Source organism: Hylaeus anthracinus, unplaced genomic scaffold (genome assembly GCF_026225885.1).
Source record: "Hylaeus anthracinus isolate JK02 unplaced genomic scaffold, UHH_iyHylAnth1.0_haploid 12002, whole genome shotgun sequence".
Classification (NCBI taxonomy): domain Eukaryota; kingdom Metazoa; phylum Arthropoda; class Insecta; order Hymenoptera; family Colletidae; genus Hylaeus; species Hylaeus anthracinus.
This window is the reverse complement of record NW_026534349.1, coordinates 16614375-16632570: the sequence shown is the minus strand read 5'-3', so window position 1 is coordinate 16632570 and position 18196 is coordinate 16614375. Positions and strand designations below refer to the sequence as shown.

The window sequence follows — 18196 nt, the reverse complement described above, 5'->3', positions numbered from 1 at the left end:
ACAGCCCCTTCGAGGGAGGCCCCTCTTCCCGGCAAACAATCTCCCGCAGCTTTTCAGGGATTCCTGAAATCTGCCCAGCTGGAACTTCTGGCCTTCCTACTGTGGCGAACCAACAAACTCCGTGAGCTCGCCGTGCGCAGTTTTTTAAAATCGCCAGGGTCGTTCCGAGCCGAACGTAAAAATCTTGATAAATTGAGATGATGTACGCGCTCTTATTAAAATAAAGAACGGAACAATCATTTGGACCTCGATGGGTTAAACATCTTTTGCTTGGCACGACGTCATGCAATGGAGGGTTGAGGAACAATCTGTTTATTTGGGTCGCAATCTCAAGGCTTCCTAGATGACCTTGGAGGCGTAACGAATACGTATGCCACGGATGTTTACAACGTGGATGTTTGCGAGAGAGATAAAAGATTGCAAGATAAAGTCGATGTCGAAATTCACCGACAGTGGTTCAAGGACTGAATATTCCATACGGTATCGATAGGCTAACGAAATCGAAGAGATTTAGAAATTTAGACAACGAACGTTTCATGGAATTGTAAAGCGGAAAACATCGCCGACGAAAATTCGAAACGAACGTAATATTCGGTCGTATCGTAACAGTTTGTGACAGAGGTTGTGCTTATACCGAGTGAAAAATTACAGAAATTGTATGCAAGGAGAAATGGAGACGATTACATTCTTTTGTAACATTTAAAGGTATTTTACACATTAATCTAAATAGCAGTAATTGGCACGAACTTGCGAGATGACCTGATTGATCGACGAGCTACCACATTACCTGACAATCAGAGAAATTTTCACACCTTTGGGTTAGCAAACTTTTGTTCCACGGTGACGAGGGCATGTTTACAAAGACACCGGTAGATTTCCAACAGGTGGTTCCTGGAATTCGTTTCCCGTCTCGAGCAGACTCCGGAAGCCCTCGGAGCTGGAGTTTTCGGACAGCGTGTGTGAATCCAAGAAATTAGCGGAACGACCGAGTGGAACCGAGGCAGAGCGCGGGAAAGACGGAATCCTCGGGCAAATATTATTTCAAGTTTTTATGGCGGTGAAAACGAAAGGTTTCGCCACGGCTTCCGCGTCTGCTTTCGAAAACAATGGTTTTTTTTCGTCTCCGTGCGCGGTTCCTTTCGGTGGAAAAATTGTTACCTTTCAGTCTACTGTTCGGACGAAGTTCTATTCGAATTGACAGATACGCGAAAACAACGTTGAGCTATTTATTTACAACATTTCTTGGAAAAACTTTTCTTTATTCTGTTTATGGACAATAAGAGCACTTGGCTCGTTCAGATACTTTCTTCAAACACGATCATTTTTAATTAAAAATAAAAGATTCCGTAACGATACCGAACGAAACGCAAAGAGTATACGGCAATGGTCGTGAAAATAAAAAAAAAAAATTAAGGGACGGATCGAGGATCGAGACGTACGGCTCCTCGTTTCCTTGCCTCCACCTCGTTATTTACGCGTCAATTTAATCCTTTCGCAAGGAAAATCCGCTGCGATGACTCATCGCTCAAACAGTTGCTAATAGTTGAGCGGTACGTGTAGCTGTTGGAAAGTCGATTTGTTTGAGAATTATCATTCCGTGAAGCGACAATTATTTTCCAATGCTATTTGTACCGAGGAGAATGGTTCTGGGAGGAATGCAGTCCCATGGGCCGGGAAGGATCATCTTCTCGCCTTGGTACCCTCAGGATCAGCTCTGAATGGTATCCAACAGACGAATTCTACGATAGGGTGACTTGTACCGAGGTAAAATTTGTGGTGACAGTTTCGATTACTAGTGTTATCAAGGAAAGCAAAATATTCATCGAAGCAGATAAATGTATTGTACTTGTTATGTTAGAAGTAACAGGTCGTAAACATTCAAACTTTTGAATAAAGAAGACAAGGAGACGTATTAAACATATCATTATTTTTTTACACAAATTTCACAAAAAATTCAATATTTTCTTGAAATTCGCAACTTATGCAAAATCTCTATCCAACTAAGAATCCCGGACCGATTTCTGCACCCACCAAGATTCCATCCGAGCGTTACCAATTTTCGCGCGTCGATTTCCGCGAAGCCGACGACGGATTTTCCCCAGCTTGGCGGTAGCTCGCGAATATCGCCTCGGGAGGGGTTATAGGTAATGCCGGAGTGCTCGACAGGGGGCCCTGACCCGATTGCAGCAAAATGTCAACACTCTCGTTACGTGGCTCGCACTATCACCGTCCGAAGCGAGCGGAGCGCGTGTACGCTCGGGCATATACGCGGCGTAACGCTCGGAACGCGCGAAACGGGGGGCGTTCTCCGTGGGTGTATGGGTACGTGAGCGACGTGCGCACACATACGCTTCGTGGTGTTTAAAAGTGGCCATCTTGACTTCACTTTCAAACGCCGCTATCGGCCTGGAAAGAACGAGCGTAACCCGTGGCGAGAAAACGCGGAAAAGATTGAGAGAGAAGGAACGAGAGCGCGGAGGGAAAGAGGGAACGCTGCGGTGCCGTGGCACCGTGTGGCAATACGAGGAAGCCGATTACCCAACGATCCAGGATCCCTCGAACCCCGCCACTGGTTACACGCGATTCCCCGTAATTCGTCGCCGCTGTTCCACGTTTCCACTCCATCTCCCCGAATCACTTACTCCGCGTAAGCCTTTTCCGATCCGGGGGTTTTCACGATCCACCGAAACTGTTAACTAGTTCTGGGAAGAAGGAAGCAAAATGCTGACAATGTTTTCCCCGAGCATTATTTGGCATTTGTTGGGAACGCGCGGAATTTTCTGGCTTCTCCCGAGTCGAAGGTCGCGTGTAAAAATTTAAAAAAAAAAAAAAAAAAAAGATCTGGGGCTTCTGTTTTGGATCGTATCGATGAAGCAACCGTGCAACGAAACGACTTTCGCGGCTATTGTGAAGGCTTCGCGATGCCTCCGCGCAACGAAAGGGTTAAATGGAGCTTAAACGGTAACTGGGAAAGCGTATACGTGACTCACGACCGAGAAAAATATCCCTGCCATACATGCTATCTGCATACATTTTTCAGTCCCACTTTTAAGCCTTAAATTGGAATTCAGGAAATTTGAAGTTTGTCGAGTTTTCATTCTATACTTCAAAAACTTGGTACACCGTATTCACAATTTTTGTCCATACACTCTCAACCCATACATTGCATTGAAATTCCATAAACATTTCAGTAATATATTACAAATATTTTCTTTATATATGGAGCAATCTCTTTTGGATCAAAATGACATTTTCTCGTACAATTAAAATTTGTATGCTCGCGTGATAACATCAGACCATCCCTGGTCGATGATCGAAGGGTGAAGTCGAGAGGGTTGCATAAATGGACGATACACGCGGTCGTGTATCGATTCGCTGCACCTGTTTTTCCTGAAGCGAGAGCATCAGCGGAGCCGCGACGCTCAGGAGGGGAGGAGAGAGTGGAAGAGAGTCGACGCCGGGTCTCGAATCTATTTCCGTGGGGCCCTAACCCGAGCCTCGAGAGACGGAAACAGACGGAGGGGAGAACAGAGACGGCGACAGAGAGGGAGAGGAGAATTTATGTGTTTGGAGAGGGTCAAGGGAACGAGGGTAGCGACAAGTGCAACGGAGTCGTGCAGCTGGATGCAACAGGGGGTAAAGAACACCACGAGCGTCCCCTTTCTCGCTACCGCGTCGTTCGAGTCACAAATTTCGAGTAACGAATGAAAGATCAACTTTTCGCACGATACTCTTGGAATGAAAACCAGACTCTGGATTGTACAATTAAATACTTCGATAGAAACAAAAAGTAGTTGATATCGAACGGATAATTATATTTGAAAAATACCTACAAACAAAAAAGTTTGCTTCCCGAGATTTAAACGTCTTCCTGTGTCTACTTCTTTGCGTTAGATTTCGTAGCAAGTATTTCGTTTCGTGCGAGAAACGTGGGAAATCCTCCAATTTTGCTCTGCTAGTCGATACATCGCGAGCGCGGGGGGTAACGACGCGATTCGACGTGAAAATCCACTTTTTGCCGGTTACGCAGGATGCACACGGCGAAAGTGATGCGTGTCGAAGAGACGAGACAGTCGGGACCGACAGACCGAGCAGAAGTGCACGCGAGAGTATGCGCCACTTCTTTTCTCTTCTGCGACTAAGCAGCTCCAATGGGTGCACGAGCGAAAACGCAGAATTTGGTTCCACTTTTTCCCCAGAATTTACTTTCACTCGATTTACGGTTCTCGATGTATTTTCACGAAATTGTTAAATATTTTTTGCTCGATTTTTATTCTTTTTTACGCAAAATGATTCAATTAAAATGCACTTTTAGGTAAAGTACACTACCCTTGATTGTTAGTGTTGATATGTGACGACTAGTACTCTGAATAATTTAAAGAAAATATTCTTCAATGTGGCTCCACAAATGAAGTAGAGATCAAAGTAAAGGGGTTCGATTCTTACAATGAAATTGCTATCGTCTTCTACTTGTTGTACAAACGAACCAAATCACCGTGGCTATGTCGAGGCATTACCATTTTATGAAACACGCATTCGCGAAGGTTACTACTATTCGTTCAAAATTATGGTGTTACTGGTTCATCGAAGTCAGATCGCAAAACTAACCCCCAAAGAAAAAACTCGATGGCAAGGAAGCTTCGTGGATGTTTCCGCGGAAAAGATGGATCGATGGACGCGATAGACGCGACGGAGGTCTTCTGCGTCAACGAGCAAAGCGGAAACGGGCCGCCGAGCGCGCAATCGTTATCGCCGGCAACTGGGTCGTAAATATTCCAGCCACCAAATGGCATATTTTTGGTCGATAATTTCGCTGGAAGAGCAGTCTGATCTGTATTTATAATAGTTTTGCTAGAAAGTTCGGTTTCTCACTTTCCAACCGCTTTCTAAAAATGTGAAAAGAACAACGGCGGGCACCCATTCCGATTCGCGTTCTAACGGCACGTAATTGGCCGTCGCAGCCCAGGCTGCGGTCGTGGACGGTGTCGTCGAGCTTACCGCGAACCGTTGAAACTTCTAACGAAAATCACGCACAGGGAATTGTTATCCCCGCTGTCTAACGGGGCTACGAAGAAGTGGCACGAACCACCAACAATATTTGAATATCTTTCCAATACCAAACACCCACTCGGAGGATGATTCTAGGGGTCAAAGTAAGGCGAAAACCAAGAATGTGTGAAAAATTGCTTCGGAGAGTTTAAGTCTAAGTTATTAACGCTAAGTCTAACATTCACAGTGAGTGTTGACATTTTTCACAAAATGATACAAGTTTGAAAAAGGTTTGAGCAATCGTGGTAGGTTTAATGGTAATTGTTGGAAATGAGTAAAGAAAATCTCCATTCTATTGAAAGGATTTAGCCATCTCCTTCCTAGTTAAAATGCCTAATTGCGTCTGCGTGAGTATGCTTGCATGGCCTATCGTCGTTATTACATATTCTCGTTATTCGTCGCGTCACCGTAGTTGACGAATCAACTTCCTAAAGACGTTTGTCCTTTGCTTCTCCGCGATAGGCCGACAATTTCTCTTTGTTATCGTTGAGCATTGACAGACAGAAAGACCCAGCCGCCCCTTTTCATCGTTTTAAATGCTCGGGTTAAAGGCTAGGCGTCTCACGCGGCCTACAAAAGGTCGTTACCACTTAAGCGGTGTCTCGATACAGACGATACGCATGCAAGCCACATGCGTGACACATGTGTGTTGCCGTATCGAACCGAGGACGTCGAGCATCGTCACGTTCAGCAGGTACGTTTCGTGTCATACAACACCAGTGTTGGGCTATCGTTGCTTTCTTAACTATCGTTTGTCATTAACGATCATAAATCAATCTGGAATCTTTCAGAGCTAAGTCTGATTATTCATTAGCGATTAAGGTTACGTTCAGAAGCATCGTCTAACCTTTTCACAGACGCTATTATCTTTAATGAATGCTTATCTCAGATTTACGGCCTCTCGAGCTTTGTGCAGCAAAGATGTTAAATAAAAATACGAAGATAAATTAATCACGATGGCTGATTAATCGATAATCGTAATCGTGTACTACATTCGGCCCAACACTGTCATTGAATGCTGTACCCACGGTGGACGTACAGTAACGTTTAATATAAACACTTTCGCTACACCTTCACGAAAATATTACGAATAGATTGGCGATGTTTTCCCGATGCAAATGAGTCCAAACTCGATCTAATTCGGTTTGGTTTTCGTTGTACGCACAGTCATGCCTCGGATATTGATAACATTTCCCCACCATTGATTATACTTTTATAACGCGAGTCGCCGTCGACGTAATTTCGACCAATTTCGGCTCACTCATTGTTCTCTTCGAGCTCGACGAGTTCCACGAAAAAAATTCTCTACCCATGCTTTGCATATCGATAATCGACGGTCCCGAAATTCGAACATTAAGCGAGGTAGCGGTGTAGCACGGTGTTTGCCATCCGGTAAGGTCGTGCAGATATAAGTTGTTCCTCGCGACGGTCGTTGTACGTTGTTGGGATCTCGAGGCGAACCCGAAGCAATCGCGAAATCGCGTACCCGAGTAGTGTGCTGTTACGACACGGCTGTAAATTGTAAGAATTGGGCCACCGCTTACACGTACGCGTAGCCCGTGCATGAACACTGCATACGCGCGCGAGCGCGCATGCTGTTTTTTTTTTTGTTGCGTCGACACAAGAACGCAGGCGCAATTATTGCTAACGCGGATGTCTGGTCGCGATTCGCGAGGCCTTGGCCGGTTTCCCTTTCGGAGTAGCGAATCGGCATTGCTCGAATACCGGGAGTAGTTCGAGTTCGAGTTGGAGCCCACGATATATGCACCTCCCTTTTTTACCAACGTTGGATACACCGTTTCGTGCAGGACACTGTTGTATCGACATTTTTGTCGGCAAGGCAGGTCTTGTTACTATCTACAGGTGACAATACCACTGTAGGTAAGAGAGGAAACCTCTGGTAACGAGTACTGTTGGTAATACAGATCGCAGAATTTACCTTCACTCGATACGATGAGTGATCTACCCGCGGAAAACACGATCTCTTTCGAAACGTGTGTATAAAGATAAACTCGTGAATCGTACCTTTGCTCATTTCAGGCTGAATACTTTCCGTCTTGATTTCCGCCCTCGTTGCATAGGGGATGGAGGTTGGCGAGGCTTGCGACGAAGGGGCTGCTAATTTTTCTGTCGCGAAAGAAAAGGGACACACGATGACTTTCGTAAATAATTTTAGTCCTTGCTCGATTACGATACTCACCTGCTAACAAAGGATTGGCGGCCGCGATGTTGTACCTTTGCCGTCTGCAGGAGGAGGTTACGGAAGTTGTGGTCGACGTGGGCTGACTGGCTTCGACCAAATCCGCTTGCAGTTCTCTTAAGAACGTGTCGAGCGTGTCAAAGGGTTCCTCCCCAGTGACACCGGCCATTCCTTCGCCCTCTTCCGTCGGCATGTTTGGCGCGGCTGGCGTCCCGACCAGGGCATTCAATTCCATCGGGGAAAATTCTACCGACTGCCCTGTGCTGCTTTCCTGATAGCACGCAAAGGTAAAGTTAACAACTGACATTCCTTTCTCCGTGAATTAGAAAAGAAGTTCTTAATTATATTTAAAATATCGAGCATGTCGAGATGCCTTGCTTCCAGCTATACTCCAAAAATGCATAAGGCGATGCACAAACTTGCCCTTACGTCAGAGATGTCGAAGATTTTTCAAAATTTTACTCGGACAAAAATGGCGTACCCACCTGAAGACACTGCGTCAAGTCGACCATTTTGCCGTCATTGTCAGGGCACCAAAGTAGCTCGTCGTCTATGAAGGGCATGTTTGACTCCTCCTTGGGCACGAGGGTGGAGGTCAGCGTAAGGGTTTGCGATACGGGGACCGGCATCGGGACCCGTACCCTGCGGTGGGGCCTCTCTAGCCACCCCCGCGCTTTCTAACATCCAAAATCACCTCCCAAACGTCCCCACTTTTCGCCTCCTTCTTGTTCTGCTCAGCAGACACTTTCTCTCTCGTGGATTCTACGCGTTACTCCAGTTCCTCTGAAACAAATACATTTCGTTTGCTGTAGAATATACTTTTAGTGCACGCAAACAATAATCTGCTTTTTTAAGTATATCGATTTTTCATTATATGTTGAAACTTCAATAATGCAGCCTTTGACGAAATTGTGTAACTTGGGTCTCCATACCCTATACTTGCGGCTATACTTTCATTCCTGAAATTTCTTTCAAATGATCGCGTTTATTCAAAAGAATTGTACATGATAAATATATTTGTTTTTGTCGGCGTATAAGATTTAAAAGTAGTTAAATCCGCATACTTCGGTATAAAATTATCTTTGGCCAGGTTGCCGAGCCGTAGACGATTTTCATTGAGCAGTTAGTGGTAAAAAATTACTTTCTCCCGTTTCACGGAACGCGCTTGCGCGGTCCCTTACGTGTCAGTTCCGTGAACGGCTGCAAATCGCGCGACCGTCCCATCATTGTCTATCGATACCGAGAAATGTACCGATTTCGTTTATTAATTACGATGGATCACGTCATTTCTGCGATTATTTCGTTCGTCGATGCAAAGCAACCGATCCCAACCCTCGTACATGTTGATTCGCTCAAGTATAACGTGTAACGGAGCGGCGGGTAATACGCTGGCATTTCCATGAAAGTGAAAACACCCGAGTGAAAACTTTCTTTCTGGCTCGTAGGTTGTTTCACTTCCTGTGCGCGTAACCTCTCTCTCTCTCTCTCTCGACGGCGCTGCATTTCTATGCAGCTTCTACGCGCCGCAGTCTTTACGTAATTCTCAGCCGCGAAAGAAAGTTTCTATCGCTCGGTAGAGGTTAACATCCTCTGGTCTCTTACCTATTCAAATATCGCTCGTTGCTCGACAGCGATCAGGAGCAACGCATTGCGTGGAATGAAAAACGACAGAACATGTTCCTAATCCTTTAATTCTAAAATATATACATTATAGAAGTATTTCCCTTGAACGTACACGAATTTTTTTTTTTTCTTTTTAAACCTCGATCGCCGTTCGTCAATCGACTCCGAGCAAGTTTAAATCCCGCGCCGGAAGTAGCAACAGATAGTTTCATCATGGCAGACGACGAGAGCAGCACGACGTCCGAGGAGAGCGTGGATGTAAAAAGTGACAAATTCGATCCGATGAAAGCGTTGTACTCGTCGAAAACACAGCTCTCGTTAAAGACACCGGTTTACGACAATGTCTCGAAGTTTGAAGCGGTGATGTCGGGTTTGTCCGATCAAATGAAAGTGGGTACACTGCGAACACCGTGCGCGCCTGTTTTCCTATTGGCTGAGATTCTCTGTTCCTTGTTTGTTTCGTTATTTCAGACAAAAAATAAGTTGACCAATGTCAAGCAAGGAGAGTCCTCGAAGCAACGGAGTTTACCTGGTCAAGGTAAGACTCGATCGCGTTTATCAATGATGTTAACGAACCACGATCTCTGTTTCTCGTTGTAGCGAAAAGTGAGGTTATACACCGACGCGGTTCGTGCGATCTTTGCGCGCTCGACGAGAGATGGCGACCCCGTGAAACCTTCCCCCCGGTTCGGGAGGTCGCAGTTTCATTCATGATAACTCGCACGTGGTATCAAATTTCAATACGCTTACGGTTAGCTGACAACGAGCGGTCTACGGACCCGGAAGTAGAATGAGGGGGAGTTTCTCGCGGACTACGATGGGGCTCTTTGACGTTAGGAAAAAAAAAAAGAAAAGTGCGACGTCCCTCCGGGGCGACAAAAATATCGATCTCTCGCTCTTGAAGCGACTCATTGATGCTAGCAGAGTTTTCGTAAAGTTGTAGGCCAGGGGTTCCCAACCTCGCGCGCATCGACCTCCTTCCAAAATTAGATTCGATTTATCGGCCGTTTCCTATCCTGGGACGACACAAGTGTCTCGGTACTTCGAAAATGAGATATTTGGTCATCTGAGTTGGAGGAGCACTATGTTTTCGCGAATGACAAATCTATTTAGCAATGTCTCGCTCAGTACAAACTACATTTGAACAAAGCTTATTTGCTACTTGCTGGAATGATACAGTTTTAGGCGAAACTTCTATGGAAACCTCACGAAATATTACTTCTTCCCTCAACTTATCGTCACTCTCCACAAGTACAAAATGAACATATGATATTTCAATTGTTCCTTAAAATATTTTACGTAAAATGCATAATCCCTGCTTGACGCAGTTTTTGAAAACATGTTTGTTCCGCGTTTTACCTAGCTCTGGAGCGAAGCGATGGAAAATGCTGAAAATTGCGCGTTGTTGTCGGCGAGATAGCCGATGTAAAAGATTGTAAGACGTTCTGGACTCTATATCCCTAGATATTGGCACACTTTATTTACGATCGGACAAATACCACGAAGGTCGTCGGTACGCCTTGCTCGGCGCGCGTAGTCGCGTGGAATTTGACCTCCGCGAAAGCGCGTCAACTCGTGGAAGCCAGCGCGGTGTCTCATTGTTTCCTTCTTCTCCACCGTTGTGTTTCCTTTTATCGCGTGCCTGCGCCGCGGATGATATCTAATGTCGCCGAGTATTCGACGAGACCTTCCCTCGGGTGCCGCGACGCGTTGTGCAAACAACGTGGAATCCGCGACGACAGAAGGTCTACCGAAATGTTTCGCAATCGCGGAAGCCTTCGAGCTACGAATCCGTACAGAGTTATCCGATACGAAACTATTCCCCAATGTTAGTCGTCTCCGCGCCTCGATTCGCTGACAAATCTACCAAATCTGACGGCCTGAATCTGCGCTGGATAAGCCAATCAGAAAAATTTAAAAGAAGTAACGTTAGGACGCACCACAGAAATCTTTAGAAGATCGCATGAGAAATAAACCGATCAGAATTAAAGTTTGTTTTTCTTTGTAATTCTATTATAGTGTAAGTCAGAAATTGAATAAATAATGAAATCTCAGTCTGAAATTTCAAATTAGATGGTACCGATAAATGTAACTAATGTTCCATTATCGACATGGGTTACCCTAATTCTGTCACCACTTTTACCAGTTATTGACACTTGAATAACAAAGAATAACTAGATAAAAATATGACCTTGTTCGCGATTATTTCTAATTAATTGTTTATCCGTTATGATAATTTTGTACATTATCGTTGTATATTTTACTATTCAAGTATTTATATGGTTCGATTGGTCTGGTTCTGTTTACAATGGAATAACGACGAATAAACACTTTCAAGTTCGAAATGAAGCGTAATTACCTATTACTTTCCTCTTCGTGCTTCTAATTGAAGCGTTCCTAGCAAGAAGCAACCCGATGCTCGCGTGAGTCACAACCTCACGCCTGTTAAGGTGTGAATTCGTCCTATAACTCAAGGTTTCTCATGATTATACCTTGAAAACTACCAGCGAAAGACAATTATTTTCTGCTCGTTGAAATCGGTGAGGTCGACGCTGTTACGAACAATTATTCGAGAAAAGCACGACATCCATCGCGACTAGTATATATATGTTCTCATGAAAATGCCGAAATTAATTCGTTCAAAGTTGTATTATTTTACAACAGATCCACAGTAGCAATTTATACCGAATTTATCAACTTTAGCATAGGAAATAACCAAAGAAAAAACCTCCATTCAGTTTAAAAGTATGCTTCACTAATTGGAGGAAAAGATAAATAATTATATAGTGCACATATCAGTTTGAATTTATACATATCAATGCACTGGTCTAAAAAAAGTTACAATCAGGTAAAACATGACTCCATACTGCACGATATTAAAGTTTTTCAATATATGCGGTGTCTGTAAACATTCAGAATTGGATAGTCTAGTATCGTTTAGTCCCCGCGATGCTTTGGATGTCCCGTGGTTCGTTCTGGTCTCTATCGAAACTTGACCAAAGCCCGCGTTGGTTCTTAACCGTGATTCTGACACGGTGCCAAGCGAGATCGACTTAATTTTCAGTGAAAGTGGTGCACGACGTTTACAGAGCGCCTGCTGGACGCTCTCGTAAAGATTTCGGCATCGCGGCGCCCAGGGACGTGCACAGAGTTAGGCAACTATCTAATCTAGATGTAAATTGAGGATAAGTTAGTTCAAAGTTGATGTTTTTTTACAGAGGGATTAGATACAACTATATATCTTTGTGGGAGGGTTTTCGTTATACAATTTTATACTTGGAAAGTTAATCAAAGGTGAAAAGAGCAACGTGTAGTCCCTTATGTGTAGAAAAATTGAAAGAGAGAAGAACCTTATTTAATATGCAAACAAATGCACACGTAATAGGTTGAATATGTATGACATAAGCTAGGACACGGTTGTGCGTCTACAAATGCACAGAACTCGAGGACTCCCAGTGACGTGTTCCATCGTTCTACCTCGAAATTGAAAATAAACACTTTGGCTCGGATTCGGTGAGAATTATTTCGACTAGTAACGAAAGTTTTTCACTGGATACGTTTTAATAGGTCTTAAGCAACCCGAAAGTAAAAGAATCATTCAAGAAATCAGGTAGGTCAATTCATCGTGGATTGTTGTCACATGGAAACAACAACCGACATGTTCACCAACTTTACATACGCACACAATATAGAGAAGCATCACCATACAAAAAGAATGTTTCTTTATTTACCGTCGCTGTATTGGAAACGTATCGTAAGTTATCTTATAAATAGATACTTCTCAGCGAGGAAAATCAATGTTATCTTACGATAACAAACGTTAGACTCTAGGTCACTGAGCGAATGAGAAGAACGAGGAGCGTTCGACGCTGATACATACGGAGACACTATGACATTTCACAATAAAACATTAAACATTGTTGATTACTCCAGAATGTACACGGTATTTTTCAACATTATTATTATTATAAAATGAACCGATTGTCAATTGGTACACCCACGTAACATCAATTTATTCGTTTTCCAAGTACGATCAACACCAATTTATCGAACCTGTTGATTTCTTGGATGATTACTTTGTCAATACATAGAAGACAACGATGACTAATCGCGAAAGTTTTACTAATGATCGTGTTCTGAAGTCAACGTTTCCGTTTCGTAAAGTTTCTTATCGTCTTCGTGTAAGTAATTTCGGGTCCCTTAAGACCCATAGAAAAATATCCAATAAAAAACTTTCGATGCCAGCAAGGTCCTTTTCCTTTTCACTCATTCAACGCGTAGCACTGTCAACCGAAAGCGAAGCTACAAATAAAGTATCGCAGTTGAACGAGAGGTGTGACAGTTATTAACCCAGCTAACCCCAAAGAGTTGAAAGAAGGTGAAAAAAAGTATCGGGAGGGGGTTGGCGGTCGCACACGTTCGGCAGAGACAGAGGCTAGTGCTTGGTTCCCTTCGTGTTCCACCGGATACCCCGGGGGTATGTATCTATTGGCCGGCAGCCAATTACACCAGGCAGCCGATAAATCACGGATCCCTGACCCAGTGCAGTTTTATATTTACAGGCGACGCTGGTGTGCGCGCGAAGAGGAGAGGAGAGGAGAGAGGAGAGAGGAGGCATGGGCGCGCGTGTTCTCTGGTGCCACTCGCCGCGGTGCACTCATAGTCTCTCTCGTTCTTTCTCGTAGCTCTCTCACCTCTCTCTCCGTGGCGCGTAGAGCTCTCGTGCGCGTAGCGGCGATGCTCTCTCGCGCGACATCGTGTGGAAAGCTGCAGTGGAGAGAGCAAGAGGGGAAAAAGAAGAGAGCGAGGGAGGGAAAGAGAGCTGGAGGAGGGGTTCGTCGAAAGGGGGTGGAGAGGGGCTGGCCGTGGTCTCGTGTATGGGTGAGTGGGGTGGGGTGTAGCTCGCGTATACGTACGTAATGCAGCACTTGTTGCGCCCGGGCGTCGACCTCGGACTCAACCCGAGGCTCCGTGGCGGACTGACCGTCTTCTAGACCGAAAATTTTGCACGGTGCATCGCACCGGCGCGCAACCTCGACGAGGTCCTTCGGCTTCCGGTCTCGCCGAGGCCCCCCGTTGAGATCTCACCGCGGCACGCTGCGATTCGAATTAGAAAAACACGGTCGACGTGTGCAATTTCATATCTACGCCGCGATCGTCCACTTTGCTCGGCAAAAATGAACGCACGGGTACTATATGTACACCCAACGAGGAGCATGGGAATACCTCGACCGAATATTCGCCATAGTAGACAACAGGGACCGTCACGAACGTGTTAAAACGAACGACTCGATCCCATCGAGATCTATCATACGTCGAAGAGGAGCGAAACGAAGGATGGGTGGGTGGGTTGATGTAACCTCAAGATAACGATGATAAATACCCTCTGAATTCTCTAATCGAAACACGAATCTGCAAATTGTTTTAAATTGAATCGATTTTTCTCAATCATCCGAAACGAGACCCAATTGCGTGTTGTGAAAGATCGATACTCGACATAAATATTTGTTCACCGTTATCGAATACTTTGAGCAGTACATTAAAAAAATTGCAACTTTCCCTTCGAATATCGCGGCGCATGCCAATCGATACAAACGAGATTCACTTTTCTTTACCCTATCGCTGCTTATCTCGTAGAAGCACATGTCGATGTGAGACCGAAACACGAGGACGTTTGACGTTTGCAGCGCATGGGCCGTTTTCGGTCAACGCTGGCTTAGCGAAAGGGTTAAGACGCGGCGCGCGCGCTTTTATCGCGAAAAAGCCGGCATTGTTGAAAGTCTCAGCGGCGAGATATCGGGAAGAGGATCGCGGGCGCAGCGAGAGTCGCAGCAGCACTTGTTGCGTCCGGACGTCGACCTCGACTCAACTCGAGGCTCCTCAGCCTCGCCGTTCGGCGTCCAGCGTTGAACAAAATGTAATACGTGATTATGATTACTCAATAATCGGTAACCAAGGGGTACAGCGCGCGTCAAAAGTTTGCTGACGCGTATCTTTTGTTCTACAAAATTTCATCGACGATTCACGTTTGACGCTATTTATAAGGAACGTATTCGTATCTCAGTATCTATGATTATTTAGTATCAATGATGCTCCGAATGAACCATCGTTCTTCGAGTTCGCCATGAAACGAAGAGAAAGCTCTCTCTCGAGGCTGTGAAACGCGCTCGCGGACTCCCAACGATTTTTCCCCGACCTAGCGCAATACGTTGCGCGTCGTTCTCCCGTTAACGACGTTCTCCCTGAAACGTTCAACGACGTTCGAGAAATGACCTCAAAGAACCGATCTTCCTGGGTCGTGACCACTCCTGGGCGTCTCTTCAAACTCCCTTCGAGGAACCAGCCATAGTACGAATCATCGTCTCAAAGGTGGGCACGGTATCCACTCGAATAAAAATTTGAATAAATATTGCCATCTATGCTAATCGAAACCAAGTTGCTACCTCTCGATTCGAATCCGCGAATAGTTGGTTAAAACGTCGATGTGTGTTGATAAAGCAATCGATGTTGTTCCCTTAACCAACAAACGTACCATTCCCTTATTCAGCAACGAATAAAAGCTTGTCCGAATAACTGTTTCTGTGTATCGTTTATTATTCCAATAAAACACTGGCCAAACTCTGCACCGAACGCGATGCAAAGCAGCTGGACAGCGACACGATGGCGAGTCGTTCGCCCCGAGTAACGGAATAGTCGTCGTTCCGCCGATCTTTTCCCGTCGATTCTCGCGCAATATTTCCTCGTCGTCCTCGGTCCAGTCTTTTCCCCCTGTCTAACTCGCTTTCCTTTTCAATTTCCGCTTGGTTCGCCATTATTCGTTCACGCCTACCCTTCGGCTACTCTAATTACTCCAATTTCTAAATACGCTAAAGTTTGTTTTTACATGATAGTTACGTTTCGAAGAATGATATGTGAACACATTCCTTTGAATAGAATAGAGCGGTTACTCCAAAACTATCAAGGATTGTACGGAAAGTGAGATGGAACCGTTTACGAAGAAAAGGGTTCCAGTAAATCAATTAAACGATGAATTAATTCGAAAAAAAAATCGTTCCTATCGTTGGGTCATATTTGACTGTAAAGAAAAAGCTTTCTTGGTGCAAAAATACACGACCAAAGTGCAAGTTTATCGGCCTAAGTATTCCTAATATATAGAGTGGAGAACATGTGAACTTGGACAGTTTTTTTGTTAATCAAGAAAAATGTCTGCTTCCACCTTTTAAAATAGAGTATCTACAACCTACGAAATCTTGTTGTATCCAATTTATGTGCTTCAATTTAAATGTCTACCTTGTAACATCCACGAGTATTCACTGGCACGCTTGACGTTGTTCTCCCGACACCCGGTAGACTGGACGATCCAATTCCTCGACCGTTCGTCGTGTGCACGTACCGTCCCCCTAACCTATCCCAACGTAACAGATGACTATCGAGTACACCGAAACGGTAGCGCGTTTCTCACCCTCTTCGAATCGCAACGCGTCTGTTCCACTTCGATCGGACCACGCATTTTCTTTGCTTCAAGCATCCCTTTCGCTCAAACCAAATCGATGACCTTCACCCGAGAGCCGCGGCAAAATTATTGTCGCTGGGTCACGCCTGACCCGAGAGGAGAAAATTCTCTCGATTAAAAATATAATTACCAAAGTTGCGGTTCTTCGCTCTATGTAGTAAGCGATACGCAGATTACACGTGAACTCTGATCGATTAATTTTGTAAGAAGAATACTTCTGGGTCTAATATGACCCAGAGATAGGACCCGCTCCACCACGAGAATATTCGTGAACAATGTCGGTTCGCGAATAGCTCGAGAACCGAGAAACGTGCATCTTATCGATGATAATAATAATAGTAACATAGCGGCTGATTCTTTCCGCGGAAGCGCGGAGAGGAATGCGTCGGCTTCCCAGTTGCATATCAAGATCGCGGCAGCGTCATCGGGAACACGATTCCGACTCCAACGACGCCGATCTACTTTTTCCCTGGCTGGTGCGCGTTGACTCGCCGCTGCCGCCGCTGCTACTGGGGTAAAAGTGATTTCTCCTTTCTTCTGGAATCTCACCGAGCCTCTTTCAGAGGACTTTCCTACGGGTCGTTCGCGCGCTCGACCGCGATTTCCCACGACGAAGGAGACGAGGGGAACCCTTTGTAATCGGGAAACCACGAAAACGCCGCGGAACCCTTTGAAATTCTTCACAACTCTACGCCACGAGTGTTCCCCGGAAATGGACAAAATTTTAGTCACTTAAAGTAAAAGTGAATTTTATTTTCAAGTATTTGTTTTTTAAAGAGTAATGTATATTTTTGTAATATGTGTACCGTTTTTCACGGTAGAATATATTTATCTTTGAAATTTGCAAGGTCCTTTGGTCGAGTCCTTTTTGGAAAATTTTGTTGAGGCGACTACGTGGGGGTCTCAGCACAAGACTCGAGTGTTGTTTGTGATTGCATGAACAACCCGTTCTATAATAATTAGAATGTATAAGAAATGTTACCATAGAATGATCAGAGACTCATCGAAATGGATGTTCAATCGAAGGGGGGAATTGCTATACATCGTTTGTATTCGTCATACGCGGTGTCACCCACTGCATTCTGTAGGGGGAGAAAGAATACCTTCCGTGGAGGCGTAATGGGTCAGACTTTATAGTCAGCCGCCATATTCTACTTACTGGTAACACATCTCCTTGACCCGGGACTATTCTTTCTTTTCGTTTGCAACACGTTCTGTTCTCGTTTTAGTGGTTTTTAGTTATCATTAACAAACGTAGATGTTTTTTCTATTCCTATAGAATATTAACCAACATCATTGATCCCCTCTAGCGGAAACACTTTAGCTGCGTGTAACATAGACGAACAATTTTTCTAATCGATCAAGACTAATCCTGCCATTGGCTGCCGAACATAATTTCAATAGTTGAAAAGATAAAAGTCTCCTCTCAACTTTCTTCGCTTTCAATTCAACTAGAAGAAACCTGTACCCTGCATAACCACTAATAGAATAGCTCGACCCGTCATAAACAACTGCTATCGTACACGATATTTCTTCCCCTAAACCCAATTCAAATCTCCTCTCTACCATTAAACACGCGAAACTGGCTTTTGGTAAGCGAACCACCGAGAGACAAATAAATTAATATCTGTTATTCGCATAAAATGCAGCCGGTCTCTGGTATCCTGCAGCTAGTCCGCTACGCTAGGAAGAAAACAAAGCGAAAGCCACGAGGGCAGAGAGGGGCAGGCGAGAAGGGATCGAAAGGGCCTGGTCGCAAAAGTAACAGTACCTACGGGATAGTTCGCGTAAAGCAAACTCGCGAGTGAACA

The 18196-nt window shown here is 44.7% G+C and overlaps 2 protein-coding genes across 6 annotated transcripts in view; one reads left to right on the top strand and one right to left on the bottom strand.

Moving 5' to 3' along the window:
• Positions 1-18196, bottom strand: part of LOC128892321 (ecdysone-induced protein 74EF) — a 210608-nt gene that overhangs the window by 128905 nt on the left and 63507 nt on the right. For all 3 annotated transcript variants that reach the window (XM_054152672.1, XM_054152671.1, XM_054152673.1), the window contains exons 2-4: positions 7735-8032; positions 7250-7520; positions 7075-7176 (exon numbers count right to left, since the gene is read on the bottom strand). In XM_054152672.1, the coding sequence (XP_054008647.1) occupies positions 7075-7176; positions 7250-7520; positions 7735-7878 (517 nt within the window). In that variant the 5' untranslated portion in view covers positions 7879-8032. The remainder of the gene's footprint in view (positions 1-7074; positions 7177-7249; positions 7521-7734; positions 8033-18196) is intronic.
• LOC128892332 (U7 snRNA-associated Sm-like protein LSm11) overlaps positions 1-18196 on the top strand; it is a 140378-nt gene that overhangs the window by 87957 nt on the left and 34225 nt on the right. The window contains exons 2-3 of one of the 3 annotated variants that reach the window (XM_054152700.1): positions 9069-9262; positions 9344-9410. In XM_054152700.1, coding sequence (XP_054008675.1) covers positions 9086-9262; positions 9344-9410 — 244 coding nt within the window. In that variant the 5' untranslated portion in view covers positions 9069-9085. Of the gene's footprint in view, positions 1-8556; positions 9263-9343; positions 9411-18196 lie in introns of those variants that run through there. The other 2 variants (XM_054152699.1, XM_054152701.1) reach the window with 2 other exon arrangements.